Source organism: Blennius ocellaris (assembly GCF_963422515.1).
Source record: "Blennius ocellaris genome assembly, chromosome: 17".
NCBI lineage: Eukaryota > Metazoa > Chordata > Actinopteri > Blenniiformes > Blenniidae > Blennius > Blennius ocellaris.
The window spans coordinates 8,698,933-8,712,935 of NC_137666.1; the positions used below are offsets into that span (position 1 = coordinate 8,698,933).

General features: G+C 43.3%; 2 protein-coding genes across 3 annotated transcripts; one reads left to right on the forward strand and one right to left on the reverse strand.

Moving 5' to 3' along the window:
- The first annotated feature begins 398 nt into the window (after positions 1 to 398).
- ptgr2 (prostaglandin reductase 2) lies at positions 399 to 3,707 on the forward strand. The gene is made up of 9 exons (XM_080513344.1): positions 399 to 517; positions 627 to 685; positions 794 to 912; positions 1,883 to 2,074; positions 2,185 to 2,355; positions 2,434 to 2,643; positions 2,742 to 2,951; positions 3,031 to 3,070; positions 3,172 to 3,707. The coding sequence occupies exons 2-9, from the start codon at positions 649 to 651 to the stop codon at positions 3,231 to 3,233; spliced, it is 1,041 nt and encodes a 346-aa protein (XP_080369470.1). The 5' UTR covers positions 399 to 517; positions 627 to 648; the 3' UTR covers positions 3,234 to 3,707.
- A 92-nt stretch (positions 3,708 to 3,799) lies between these two features.
- Positions 3,800 to 13,153, reverse strand: tmem62 (transmembrane protein 62). Of its 2 annotated transcripts, XM_080513342.1 has the most exons (14): positions 13,029 to 13,153; positions 12,648 to 12,855; positions 12,102 to 12,213; positions 11,795 to 11,932; positions 11,339 to 11,384; positions 10,741 to 10,882; positions 10,122 to 10,246; positions 9,580 to 9,702; positions 9,338 to 9,493; positions 8,609 to 8,768; positions 8,188 to 8,386; positions 7,925 to 8,020; positions 7,327 to 7,445; positions 3,800 to 6,713 (listed from the first exon to the last, which is right to left on the reverse strand). In XM_080513342.1, exons 1-14 carry the CDS (start codon positions 13,064 to 13,066, stop codon positions 6,393 to 6,395), a joined length of 1,983 nt encoding a protein of 660 aa, XP_080369468.1. In that variant the 5' UTR covers positions 13,067 to 13,153; the 3' UTR covers positions 3,800 to 6,392. The 2 variants fall into 2 exon arrangements, with proteins under 2 accessions (XP_080369468.1, XP_080369469.1); XM_080513343.1 differs by lacking the exons at positions 12,648 to 12,855; positions 13,029 to 13,153 and adding an exon at positions 12,414 to 12,441.
- Between the last annotated feature and the right edge of the window lie 850 nt (positions 13,154 to 14,003).

Sequence of the window (14,003 nt, forward strand, 5' to 3'; positions counted from 1 at the left end):
GCATTCTGGGGGCACGACCGGAAGTCGTGGATTCATCCGCTCTGCCATCTTGGTAAGGTCAAGCGAACACGAAAAAATAAAAATAAAACCCGATTCATTTAAAAGCCTATTATAAGCATGTTAGCATGTATTAATGTTTTGCCTGGGTTTTATTTTTTCATGATGTATTTTAATCCGCAATTTGGCCCCAACTGTAAAGCGATGAATACTGATTTTTAGACACTTTTCCTTTATGTGCGTAGTTGATCCATTATTTTGCTCAAAAACAATACATCTATTGTTTTATATATTAAAGAGAGTATATGAAAAGATGATTAAATGAATCCTAATTTGGTGACGACAGAACAGAGATTGTCGTTCTCGCGTCACGTGATTTCAGCGGAGCCGGAAGTGTCAGGAAGGGAACGCTCTTGGTTTGAAAGTCAAGCTACATCCATCCGAATTGTCCCACTTTTCTATTTGAATGTACCTTCACTCTCTGAGTTCTCGACTGACTTTCTGCTCGCCCTCCTGCACGGTAACGTAAACACACTTTTAAGCCTCCTGAAAACCACTCACATTTAAATCTTGTAGATATTTGCCGTAAAAACACCCGCTTTCTTCACCGCTGTGACCCTTGTTGCCAGGTCTTGATAGTTGGTTGCAGAAATGCAGGTTCAGAGAGTCGTTCTTAACTCACGGCCAGGTAAACAGTGAATTTAGCTTCTTTCAATTTTGTTGTTTTTAATTATTAAAGTAATGCTGATTTACACGCGTCATCTACTGCAACATGCATCGTGTCGTTTGCGTGCAGGTAAAAATGGGGCGCCAGATCCTGAAAATTTCCGCCTTGAAGAAGTGACTGTAGCGCCTGTCCTGGAGGATGGAGAGGTCCTTGTTCGGACGCTTTACCTTTCAGTGGATCCTTACATGGTACTGATACTGTTACACTGATCTGTATTATTGACCCTATTGATTTGTCCATTCATCTTCTGAACCCCGGATACACACTTGATATGTTGCTTTTCCATCACAAGGCAGAAACAGAAGCAGACAATTACTCACATTCCCACCTATGGAGACTTTAGAGTCGCTGTTGTTCCGCAAATGCATGTATTTGGACTGTGGGAGGAAATTGGAACAGAGAAAACCAATGTCTGCACAGGGAGGACATGCAAGTATTGTGCAGAACCCTGAAGCTGAGACCCTCCAAAATCAGAATGGATTTGATCGTTTTCAGAATCAACACGAAGATATTTTTCAAATCTCGCGGGAAGTGATAAATGCCAGACTTCCCATTCAATAGATAACCTATTCTCCAAGGCCAAGCCTCCCTCTCAGGTCTGGTTACATAATTTATATTATTTGTCTTTTCAAACAAAGGAATCCACAGTTTTATGTGTAATTCTTATTTCAAATGTAGACTCAAATCATACATATAAATGAAACAACGGCACAAATGTGAAACAAAGACATGTTTTGCATGAATTTGATGGAGGGTAAATAAATGATAGTTCATGTTCCCCGTGAGTTTGTGTTTGTTTGTTTTGTGTGTGTATGTGTGTGTGTTTCCTCTTGTGATCTAAAGTCGTGTATTTGAGGCTAATGCTGATTCTAAATTTCAGGCGATTATCTCTCTGTGTTTGCCCTGTAATTCACTATTGACCTGCAAGTTTTATTGTCAGACGTATCAAGCAGATAGTTGATTTTATAGGTGAGTAAAGGAGGAATATATTTACTTTGTCTTGATTGTTTATGTATGTAGTCATACATGTAATCACATTGTTTAAAAGTCACTTGATTTGAACAAATATTGAAGTACAGATGCCTGAAGGCTATACTCAATCGCAGTCAGTAACCATTCCTGTACTTATCCCATGTATGTTTTCCATTTTTAAATTAGCGGTGCCGAATGAACGAGGACACCGGTGCAGAGTATCTGACTCCATGGCAGCTGTCGGAGTGTGTGGACGGAGGAGGAGTCGGTGTGGTCCAGTCCAGCCGCTGCAGTACTGCAGTGGAAGGAGATGTGGTCACATCCTTCAACTGGCCTTGGCAGACGCAGGCTGTCATGAAAGGAAGTGGCTTACAGAAGGTGTGTTTGCATTTGGACATAGAAAGTACACTGATTTAAACTTTTCTTCTGGGGGAAAAAAAAAAAAAAGTTTCATTTTCCAATCCCTCTTTGTACTTGCTGCGTTGCAGGTGGACCCGCAGCTGGTCGATGGGCAAGTGTCTTATTTCTTGGGTGCAGTTGGCATAACGGGCCTCACTGCACTGCTGGGCATCAGAGAGAAGGGTCACGTGACCAAAGGGGCCAATCAGACGATGGTGGTAAGCGGCGCAGCCGGTGGATGTGGCTCCATAGCCGGACAGGTAACTTATAGCCGGCAACACACATCGACTCGACAACCAAAATAACTGTGACATTTAAAGCTGATTTCCTTCTCTTAGATCGGCCGGTTGGACGGGTGTGTGAAGGTGGTTGGAATTTGTGGTTCCGATGAGAAGTGTAAAGCTTTAGTAAGAGAGCTGGGCTTCTCTGCAGCCATTAACTATCGCCAGGAGGACGTCCCAGCCCGGCTGAAGGAGCGCTGTCCCGATGGCATCGATGTTTACTTTGACAATGTGGGAGGTGTTATTAGTGACACCGTCATCGCACAGGTACTTTATCTTTTTTTTTTTTTTTTTCCTTCAGCTAGAATATCGATCATAAAGGGATTTTGGTGCTCATCAACTTCCACCCTTCTCCTCATCTCCAGATGAACAACAATAGCCACGTGATCCTCTGTGGGCAAATCTCACAGTACAATAAGGACGTACCGTATCCTCCGCCGCTGAGCGAGGAAACGCAGGGAATCCTGCGCAGTAAGAACATCACCCGGGAGCGATTTATGGTGCTCAGCTACATGAGCAGAGTCGACGGCGCCCTCTGCGAGCTCAGCCAGTGGGTCAGATCAGCTCAACTCAAGGTACGCCAGGGAAGAAGGTCGCATGGGGAACTTTTGCTGTTTTGCATTATTTACATGGAATTTTGCTTCAACTCCGCAGGTCCTGGAAACTGTGGTGAATGGCATCGAAAACATGGGAGGTATGTGAGTATTAATTAGAGGGATTTTTTTTTTTAAGTGTTAAGTGTTTTTAAGTCTTTTTGTGGCCAGGACTACAAACCTCTTTTTCATTTTCTTGCAGTTGCATTTTGCTCGATGATGAAAGGCGGAAACATCGGCAAGCAAATTGTAAAGATATCATAATGAAGATATATGCGCATCATTATCAGAGACGCTGCCGTCACCACACGCCTTTTGAAAGCTCGTTAATCATTAATACTCACTAATATGACAGGTTGAAGTGATTATAACAACAATGTATGACTGTAAAACATGTGAAAAGGGGCTTTATTGTAAGGTAGCTTTTGAATTTCAACACAATGAATCAGAAGTTACTCTAACTGTTTTGAAATGTAGTTACATAGTAAAGTATTATTGTAAAGGACAATATTGCATCAGGCCTGTTGACATTGACCAGAAAGGAATTACCTTGTTAACTCGAAATGATAAAAAAAAAATATAGATTAGTGACACATTTAAAAGAAAAACAAGGTTTTACTAGTTTTCTGGTGCTAATGAAAGCTTAAAACTTTGTATGAATTTTAGATGTAATTAATTGTTCAATTTGATGCTTCACAGGTGCAAAAATTATTCATTTTCATTCACAATAAAACTATATTCTTGTAAATTATTTGTATGTTTTGAGACGCCCCTGAACATGTTCTTGCTCCGTGTCGCTGCGCTTATCAAGTGACGAACAACAGACAGGATCAAAGTTACTGTAATGAACATTTTTATTCCACAGCACTATAAACCATTATTAAAATAAAATAGTGGTTGGCTCCGATTTCAGTTGTCCCAAAGGAAAAATATGTGGCAGGTGTAAAATCATCCTCACGTACTCATTTCTGTGTCTGAACAACGGAGGAGATGCAGGAATAATTCACACAGACACCTGAACATTACTTATACAGTGTTTTCTTTCCGCTTGATGCACATCAGCCATTGGTTTGTGAACAATCATAAAACGGTGTGCAGTACTGAGCGATTACGTCCAGATTCATAGTTAACCAGAACCGATTAGTGCCATTAAAATATCAAACCTGCCTTGAGAGACAGTATCTGGGTGTTTTTGTGAATAATGAAAGGGAATTAAATAACAAAGAAAACAAAACAAACTCATGCATAAATTTGAGGTGGAAGTGAAATCATTTCTCATTATAATACAAATTGAGTGGTACTGCCTCCTTGTGGCTAGATTAGAGTTTATGAGATCTGTTGGGAGAAAAACGTCTCCCAAAAAACAAAAGTTCATAAATTGAAAATATGTGGAATTATACACTTGGTCGTGCTTCTGTACAAATGAAGACTTGTCTATGCAGCGAGTGGTACCAAAAAGAAACAAATGTTATTAAGCCACTGCCAGCAAGAGTGCACATAATTTAATTTTCCTCAGTGTCCTGCAGCTGTTCTAATATTAAACCACTTGTCTTATTGCAGCTCGGAGCAATTATTCTGCACTCATGCTGGGAGTGTGGCACAGAAATACTGGGATCTCACTGTAATGGAAAAAATTCCTCCTGCTCAAAAGGCTTGATAACCTCCGCTGTGTTTGTGTATTGTTTCACTTCAGTTCTCGTGGAATCCGGGCTACTGCTCCTGCTTAGTCGAAAGGACCGGCTTACAGTGCAAAAAAAAGAAATAAAGATACGATTTACTGCTTTCACAGCTTCACAGGAAGAAAGAAAAAAATTTAAATAAACCCGATCTAACCGAACATACGAAACATGTCAGCACACACAGATCTGGTGGATTGACTTCCTATGTGGGGAATGCTCCAATACAGGGGTGTCAAACTGGGTTCAGGCCTTATCCAGCCGCATTTGATCCCAATAATGAAAACAAGTCAAACGTAATCATTTTCAAGTGTGATTCTTCAGTTTTCAAGGTGCATGACTTCATGAATCGACCCGATATTATTGATATACTTATTTTCACTGCTGAATCTTGCCAGAAAACTTTCTTACTTTCTCTTACCAATAACTTTCTATTCATATTTATTTTAGAATTTCTGCAATAAACGTCATTGTGGATTTAACTCTTTGGCCCGCAGGCCGTGTGTTTTGACACCCCTGCTCTAATGCCTTCCTGCCCACACGGCGCTCAAGAGGTGAAAAATATCCTTTGACTGTACAGATTTTAGGAACATGAGGAGGAAATATAAATCACATGAGACAATCTGAATGAATAATAATTTAAAAAAATAACGGCATAGTACTGGCTCATGTCATTTCACCACAGCGATAAAACATTCAGTTTGTTAGTTGTTTTTTTTTGTTGTTGGGGTTTTTTTTTTTTTTTTTGCCACTACACATCTGGACTGGGTTTTAGTTCACTGAGCTACTATGGAGTATAAAAAAAAACAACAACATTGTCCTGAATCCCTAGTGGTACCAGCCTTTTGTTCAAGTGCTCACATTCCTGAGAAACAAACAGCTGCGTTCTGTCGTCGCGTTTGGAGGAGCGTGGGAAGTCGAGCTGGCTTCTTTTGTGTTTGGGGGTGTGTGGGGGGGGGGGGGGGACTGGAATTGAAGGGTTTTGATATGAATACTCCAATGTGTATATCGAGTGGCAGTCGCTTGCAGGGGGGGGGTCGGTTTGATTTAAAGACACTTTCGGCCACTGACTAGATCAGGACTTCCTGGGATTGTTCAAGACCATCTCACCGCGGCCGTCGCGTCTCGAGACGCTGGGAAAAATGGGCGTATAAAATAGTGGCGTTAGCCCCCTTTTCCTCATCTGGATGATTTGCATGTGCGGGGAAGGTAAACAAGACGAGCGAATTTGGCACTTCCAGCCCTCATTAAGTGAATGAAAGTGGTTTTCAGAGGGAAGAATAAAAAGGTGGGATCTTTCTTATTCGTTCCTTTGGCAGTGGTGAAGTGCAGTTCGGCCAAGGCAACACTTTCAAAAAGTGCTAAATCTCAAGTAAATGAGTCAGCTCTAACCACGGCGGAACAGCGCTCTTGTACGCCGTGGGCCGCAGCACGCGCTGGGTGTAATCGTCCTCGCAGAGCTCAGATCAGCTGTTTCGCCCTTCATGTATCCAAGGTGATCTTGTTTTCTTTACACTGTACACATTGCGATGAATATGGCCAGAGATGTGCTCACCGGTGCTTTACAATAACATGCATATTAAGTAAACAATACTACCATGAAACAGAGTGAATGATGGCCTGTGAAGTGGCTTTGGAAAACGGGGGGGGGGGGGGGGGGTGGTGGAGACTTTTCGGGTGGATCAAGACAGCAAAATATATCTGTGAGTCGGGTGGGGGAATTCATGGAGGTACAGTGCAATTACTGTCAAGAGGGAGCCACACTCTTGCTGTTGTCACGGAGGAGAGGGGCGGGGACAGTCCAGGCGCGATACACCAATAGGAGGCTGAGGCCCAGCGCCCACGTGCGGACAGGAGACAGGAAAAAGGCCACGGGGCCGTAGGTCTCCAGGAGAAAGTAGCAGGAGTGCGCCTGCCAGGTGAGCAGCAGTAGCATGAAAAGGTGAACGGCCAGAGTCCGCCAGCGGCAGCCCGGCCGCAGGAAGTGGGATCGGAAGGTGTTGCCGCGACAGCGGTGGTGGAGGCTCCAGCAGAGGTAAGATGTGAGCGGCATGTTGAAGAAGAGCAGCTGGCGGAGAGGAAATCGGGGTATTTTCATTAATGCACTTTTCAGGCTTGAACTCGGTTGTTTATTTCAACACGAAATTATATGTAAAATGCTAAAATTTCACTTAAAAAATAAATAATCTCCATGTTTTTGGATGATCTTCGAATGAAAAATGAAACATTTGTGAGCTTTTACTATATTTTATTGCTCTTTACAGCAAACAACCTGGCTATGACGTTCATTTTATTTGCAAACAACAGATTTATTAGAAGGCTAATCTGTCGTCAATAAAATGAGTTTGTGAAGATCAGGCTGTAAATGAAGCTGCAGCACGTCGTCCACCCTGACATGTCCTCACTTTTAGACTTAATGTGTCTGACTTACAGCAGCTTATCTTATTTTACAGAATTGGGACCAATACCAACATTTACAAGGGATTTTTTTTATGTTGAATTATATTTTTGATTACCTTCCATCAGAGAAAGCTGCCCTAATATTCAAGCACATGCATAATTCTGCATATCTTGTGGTGGTGACACAATGTCGGTTTTTACACAGAAAGAGAGGGAAAAAAAGCCATACGGTACAATTTGTGGCTCATGCAGTGAAAATATAACAAAATTAGATTTCTTACTTGAACGACTCCCACCACGTAAGTGAGGCTGCCCTCTAGGAAATGCCCATCGATGAAAACCCCGAAGGCGAAGCAGGCGCCGCTGTGGCCATCTATCAGCTCTCCTACGAACCACGGGCCTGTGGGAAAACGTTAAACATCAATCAGACTTGAGAGTTGGTCAAAGAGCTGGGACATCAAACACGTGACAACTGAGGGACAAAGACGAGAAAATATAAAACACGTATTTATGAGAGTAAAGAAAGAAAAACTACGACCGACCAGTCGAATTAAAAGATCTCAAATATGTGAAGTGGCTAAAGATGCAAATGAAATAATATACAGTGAAAAAGATAAGATTAATTATGAGCATATAAATAATTAACATTAACTGTGCAACATTTTTGAATAAAATCTTACATTTCTCTACAAATACCTCATTCTTGCATATATTTGCTTATTTTACAGTTTCTGTGTAAAAAAAAACAACAAACTCAAATCCAGCACCTCTTGCAAACAAATATATAATAGATATTGTTTAGATTTGTAGATGGATCAATATTTTAAATAAAAACTCCAGAAAGTTTAACGTGTGAATTAAGTGAAGCCGTTTACTCACCTAAGGCTGTACACAGGTTGAACAGCAGCAGAGAGTAGTAGACAGAATCCATCTTACTGACCAGATGGAGCGACATACATGCTTGAGAGAACAATCCTGCAGATATTGAGGAGATACAGAAATATATATGTATATTTATAAAACTAGTAATCATCCTTAAATAAATACCACGCCCTCTTCTGAATATGTTAATAGGTCAACATGTACATGAAAACGCAGCCTGGCTGAACTTCCTGAGGGATGATTTTTTTTTGATCGCTCACCTCTGCCTGCAGGAACGCTGGTGACCCTGAAGGCCAGCAGCACGCCGACGTTCAGCAGCATCATGAATACGAAGGCCACTCGGCCCAGGATGTAGTGGTCTGTGAGGAGGATGAAGGACTGCACGAAGCCGAAGCTGGGAGTCACGTTGTCCTCCAGGGTAAAGTGCTGCTCCCGTACGGACGACCGGCCCGCCGAGTCCTGAGGTGAAGAGACGCGGCAGAGCTAATGCGACACATTCACTTAAACTGTGCACGGCTACTTGCGAGGCGAATGTTTCTTTGCTGAAGAGATCATACGCTCATTCATAATTCAGCTCCAGAAAAACAAAACCTTCCAAACTTAATCAAGGCTCTTGAAATATTTAAGAAGTCTGACGACAGGTCCGACTGAAAGCGGAAGATGAACGGGCGCAGCGCCGACCTCCACTTTCACTCTGATCGTGTGCAGTCCGGTGAGGTAAAGCGACGGATCCCACAGCAGCACGTAGAGGGGGCCTCCGGCGGCGTGGCCTTTCCCCAGGGGTTCCCCGTCGACACTGACGTGCACCGCCGTGATCGGGGCCTCTGAGAAGGCTAGGATCCTTTACGGAGGTAAAGACCATTTCATTCAGCTCACTCATGCACAAACAATTACAACGAAACCATCTCATGACACTTTAAATAAAGGAAGAAGACGCGTTGGATCATACTGAAGCAGGCAACTGGTGCGGAGACACACTTGATAAGGTTTACGACCTCTGCTATTTGATAAAATGTTTAAAGAAGTGCAATGTTTGTATGAATTCAGGATGTTTATGCTATATTCTAAATTTCAAATGTTACTTCTTTTTTTTTTTTTGCTTGTCATGTTAGCACATGAAGCATAAGTACAAATCAAATGCTTGCTTCCATTAACAAATCCAGTTGTGTACTAAAAAAATGGTCAAATAAGGTCACACCAGCATGCAAATAGTAATAAAACCAGATAACAAACAAAGCACAACCCTTGCAAGCACAATTACATTTTATCTAATCACTGACGCCGAGGACCACATAACAATCTGGGTGAACGGAGCATCACACAAGCCAACGGCTGTAAAATGCTGCACAGTAAGCCAGTGACAATGGTTTTTGATCCAAAGAGCCGTCGCCAATCTGACGAGACAAACACCTGATGTGCGTCGACTTCCGTATCCGCCCCAGCGGCTCCGCCCCGGGGTGCAGGTACTGCGCATCCTTGGGGTTTGTGATGACCACGGCGGGCCACTGCTCAAACTTCAGGTCGGAGAAACTCAGCAGGTCATGGTCGAAGGCCAGAACCCTGTACCTGGAGAAAAGAGGCAAAAAGGAAGGGACTCGGGCAACAGGCGCCAGAAACGGGGAAAACGGGCGGAGAGGTGCCATCCTGCTCACCTGCGGTTGTCCATCCAGTCGCCGAGCTCCAGCTCCAGAGTGCCCTGCGGGTGTCGGCTGTGGAGGACGGGCATCAGGCCGCCCAGCGTGTGCAGGTGTCCACACAGGTAGGCAACTGCAGATCTGAAGACAGAAAGGAGGAAATGCAGCGGTGACGATAGTCGTACGAGTATACGTCTCACTTCGATTAAATGTATTGTCAATAACAGAAGGCAACATAATTTGGACTCAAATCAAACAATAAATCAGACATAAATCTGTGTTTATATAGTTTTAAAAAAACATTATTAATATGATATAAAACTTTAAACCATTATCGCTGGAGTTTAGAACCTTGAGATGGTAAAGATGATCATTTGCTGATATTTCTGGTCAAATGTTGAGCGTAAAAGTCAAAACAATTGTCCAAAAGAAGTCGATTACTGCTAAATGCTTGTGAAACACTGATTGAATTTCTCACAATTAACAAGGCATTAAAATTGCACAATAAAATGACGTGAAAGTATCAAAACTTCACATCCAGTTTGTAAAAACCGGTTTACCTCATTATGTCTCGCACTCCTGGAGAAGGGGAGACGACGGTGGAGGTGGTGTAGTGGCCGAACCAGATCGACTGGTTGCTTTTTAAACTCTCAGTCCTGAACGTGTCCAGCAGGTCCATCTGAGTCTGTCGCACAGAGAGAACAAACGATAACGCTCCCGACAGTGTGTATATGTTCGTTGGAGACACGAGCCGTTTCTTCATATTCCGGAAATGATTGAGACCTTTGTGTGTGCGTTGATGCTGGTATACGTTGTTGCCCTCTGTGTTTATATGGCATTTATTTATGTTAAATGTTGCTTTTTTAGGGGGGGGGGTTAGCATATATCTTATATAATTTAATGTCTCAAAATCAACTAACTTTCATGTGGAAGCTCTTTGGCTTGAAAAACAAAAATCATACAGGATGAACATTCTTAATTTTTTATTTAATGAAGTGAAAACAGTATCCAAGTGTGGTTCAAGAGAGTTCAATCTGGCCAGTGGAATTCAATAACAGCAACTGCTGTTCTTGATTTGTCCACTGAGGGTCGCTCCTTTTCAGTAAGAAGAGGTCAATATGCAAATCGATGGATGACAAATTATGCACCCCATGCTGAAAAAGGGATGAACAAACTTACCTGGTTAAGAATACCGAAAAAATTGTATGGCCTCTTTGGTCCTGGAGTCAGCGTGGCGTCCACACACACAAAGGAGTAGCTGCCGAAGGGAGTTTTGTGAACGTAGTGGAAAGAGCCTACTTTTTGATTGGCGGAGTATTTCCTGCAGGAGAAGTCAACAAGGGACAACAACAAACTGTGCGGTCATTTGTTTCAGGGGGCCAACAGGCCCGAGATGATTTATTGACTTTTCAATAGACAAATTAGCCTCACGTAGGAGACAGACTTTGTCCCCCAGAGGACGAACGCAACATTAAACGTATTCTAGAGACAAAAAAAAGACCAATCGGCATTAGAGATGAAGCGACGTCGCCTGAAACCGCAACGCGTGTGTCACAAGATGACAAAGTCAGTCTGTCCATGTCGGCTCTGGGTCTATTCCTGTCCTCAGCAGGCTCAGACAGCTTGGATTATTGTCAATAACTAAGTCTGCAACTTCTCATGTTTCAGGGGCGTCTGTGTCACCGCGCACTGATCGACTTCATAATGTTTGCTGCCGGGGCACATACAGTAGATGGAAATCAGTCATTTATCACCAAAACAATCATATGACACTGACCTGTAATAATTGTTGACGCTGTCCAATGACATGATGTTGAACGCGTCTGTCAGAGAGAAGAATAAATGTAGTTCAGGTAAAGGTGGGCCACGTACAAATTAGTGGACTTACTATTTAAAGAATAAAGACTTTCTCACATTACAGGAAGATATTGAACGGAACCTATCGTTACAAGTGACAGCACACACATCAACAGTGGAGATCGATAAAAGCGCGACGACCGAGCGAGAAACTGCAGATCCAATAACTAGCAGTCCTTTGGTGACAGCTATAATACAAGAGGATCTGATTTCGTATCCAGCAGTCTGCCATCTAATAACGGAGGAGGAGGAGGAGGAGGGGTGGGACGGGACGGAACGCTTAATGGCGCCACAGATTCTGTGCAAAATCTTAACAGTGCCCTCAATGCAATGGACTGCTTCAATCGATTTCGAGGGAGAACATTAACATAATCACCATGATTTCCCCGGATGTCGATCCACCTGGTTCGCTCCATCACGCGTGACCTCTTTAAGATGTTGTGGTATGCCTGCCACTCCACCTCGTGCTGGAGAGAACCCACTTTACTCTCTGTTTTTGCATCCGTCAGATCCCCTGTGGCGAGGGACAATGTGACAAATCAGAAAGAAGTTCCTTTTTTTGGGGGGGTTGTTGTGGGTGTGAGATTGCATACACTGTGCATGAGCCACACCCAAACACCTTCATTACAGTAAAAAAAAAAAAAAAGTCTTTTTCCAGTCAGTCAGGAGTGTGGTCAATGTACCTGTTGCGAGCACAAGAGCTGGTTTGATTGCTTCAATGGTGTCGGTGCAGAACTTCTCAAAGTCAGGAATTCTTCTTGGGTCATGAAATCGACTTATGTGGATGTCGGAAACCTTGACACACACAGGAAGAGAAAACACAGGAGACGCAGAAAAAGCTGATGTCACACCGAGAGTAAATGTGTTACACTTCTTCTTTTTTTTTTTTTTTTTAAATCTCAGCAGAAAAGCAAGAGGTCAAAGTCTGAGGACAACCGGCTGTGTTGCTGAGCCACCTTTTCACCTCACATTGACACACTTCTGTGGTCACTGACCTCTTTCAGCCAATCATTCAGAGGGAGATCAGTGGGTAAAACCACTCAGATTATCCAGAAAGCTAAAAAAAAATGATAATTGTGTCCATGTTGGATTGTGTAACAGTGCTTTATAATTTGACAGCGTCATCGTGATTGTTTTTTTCTGGGTTTTTTTTTTTTTTTTTTTTTTGCACAATTACCTCCAGGAATCGAACGAAAACCAGCGGGTAAGCGAGAGAATGGAAAGCCCACCTGTATAAACCAGAATATATTGTTCAACTCGCCGCCGGGAAAAGGTGGAGAAGTGCCCTCGGAGTCCTCTCCATCGCCCCGGACAGTCGGGTGCTGGACGCTCCGTTTCGGGTGCCAAGCCGTGTCATAGCTGTCCAGCACCCAGGAGGTGATGCACGCCAGGGCCAGTCCGAGGAGAACCAGCGCTCCAAACAGCCTCAGCATCCTCCTGTAGTGGCGAGAAAGGGGGGGGGCTAGCTGCCGCCGTCTGTCCCGCACAGAAAAAAAAAAAAAAAAGCCTAGCTACCGGTGGAGACAGCCGAGGGCTCGGAGCGCTCGAACATTGACTAACAGCTACAAATGGAGCATTCGGCTACATGGCTACCAAGCTAAGACTCAGACCGTTTCTGTCGCTGCCATCGCGGCTGCAGGCGGTGCATTGAGGTGCGGGGTTCATTCACAGCCCGGTCCGATCGGCTGCCTGTCGGAGGTGGAGGCGGAGGCGGAGGGGGAGGCGGTGGTGGTGGTGGAGGAGGAGGAGGAGGAGGCAGCAGCAGCTCGGGAGGTTAGCCAGCCGCTAGCCACCAACCAGCTACCATCACAGACTGACCGGCTGGAAGTGGAAACGTCATCGTCGGAGGAGGAGAGCGCGTGAGGGGGACAGAGGTCCCACTCTGACGCGGTTTTCCGAGCTCCGCAATCCTGCCGCACCTGTTATCGTCGCGAGAAAGTACGAGAATACCGAAAACAATACAGCAGGTGTTCTGATTTCGGCTGGGAACTCGTAAACTAACTGGGCGCGTCTGAATCTGAGTCTGAATTTCAGACAAAGTTTGTACAAGAAAAATAAACCTCGTTTGATTACTTGCTCAGCAATTACTCAATCACTGAGAAATTGTGTTGAGCTCACTTTTTCCACCAACTGTCATCCTTCAGTTCATCTACAGGTGGCGATATATGACAACAATCTCTTATACCAGACAGAGAAGAGCTGAACACTGTATTATAAGATTAAAAAACTCTAAACATCGCATTAAGAAAATATAGCAAAGGTCTGAATCCATTTGCAGAAAGCATTATTTATTACGTATTCACAATTATAATCATGAATGTGCACGTTGAAAGCAACAATCAGATCAAATATACCGAATTTTCTGACACTGTATTATTGTTGACCCTTCCAAGGACATAAAATCCTCAATTAAAACAAAATGAACTGTGAATACTGCGTAAATGTGTTGACTAATGTTCAAACATTGAAATTAATCAAGATGAACATAAATAAGTAATGTTTCATGCTTAACAATATCTGTTCATCCATCTGCTATGTCATTGAGAAATCATAAACTGCAATTCTTAAGGATGTTTATCACAACT

Coding starts and splice junctions, on each gene's coding strand:
- ptgr2 (XM_080513344.1), top strand. CDS start 649: ATGCAGGTTCAGAGAGTCGTTCTTAACTCACGGCCAG. Junction 686..793: donor CGTTCTTAACTCACGGCCAG/GTAAACAGTGAA, acceptor GTTTGCGTGCAG/GTAAAAATGGGGCGCCAGAT. Junction 2,952..3,030: donor TCAGATCAGCTCAACTCAAG/GTACGCCAGGGA, acceptor TCAACTCCGCAG/GTCCTGGAAACTGTGGTGAA.
- tmem62 (XM_080513342.1), bottom strand. CDS start 13,066: ATGCACCGCCTGCAGCCGCGATGGCAGCGACAGAAACG. Junction 11,933..12,101: donor AGCTCTTGTGCTCGCAACAG/GTACATTGACCA, acceptor CCCTCGCCACAG/GGGATCTGACGGATGCAAAA. Junction 8,769..9,337: donor CGGAAGTCGACGCACATCAG/GTGTTTGTCTCG, acceptor ACCTCCGTAAAG/GATCCTAGCCTTCTCAGAGG.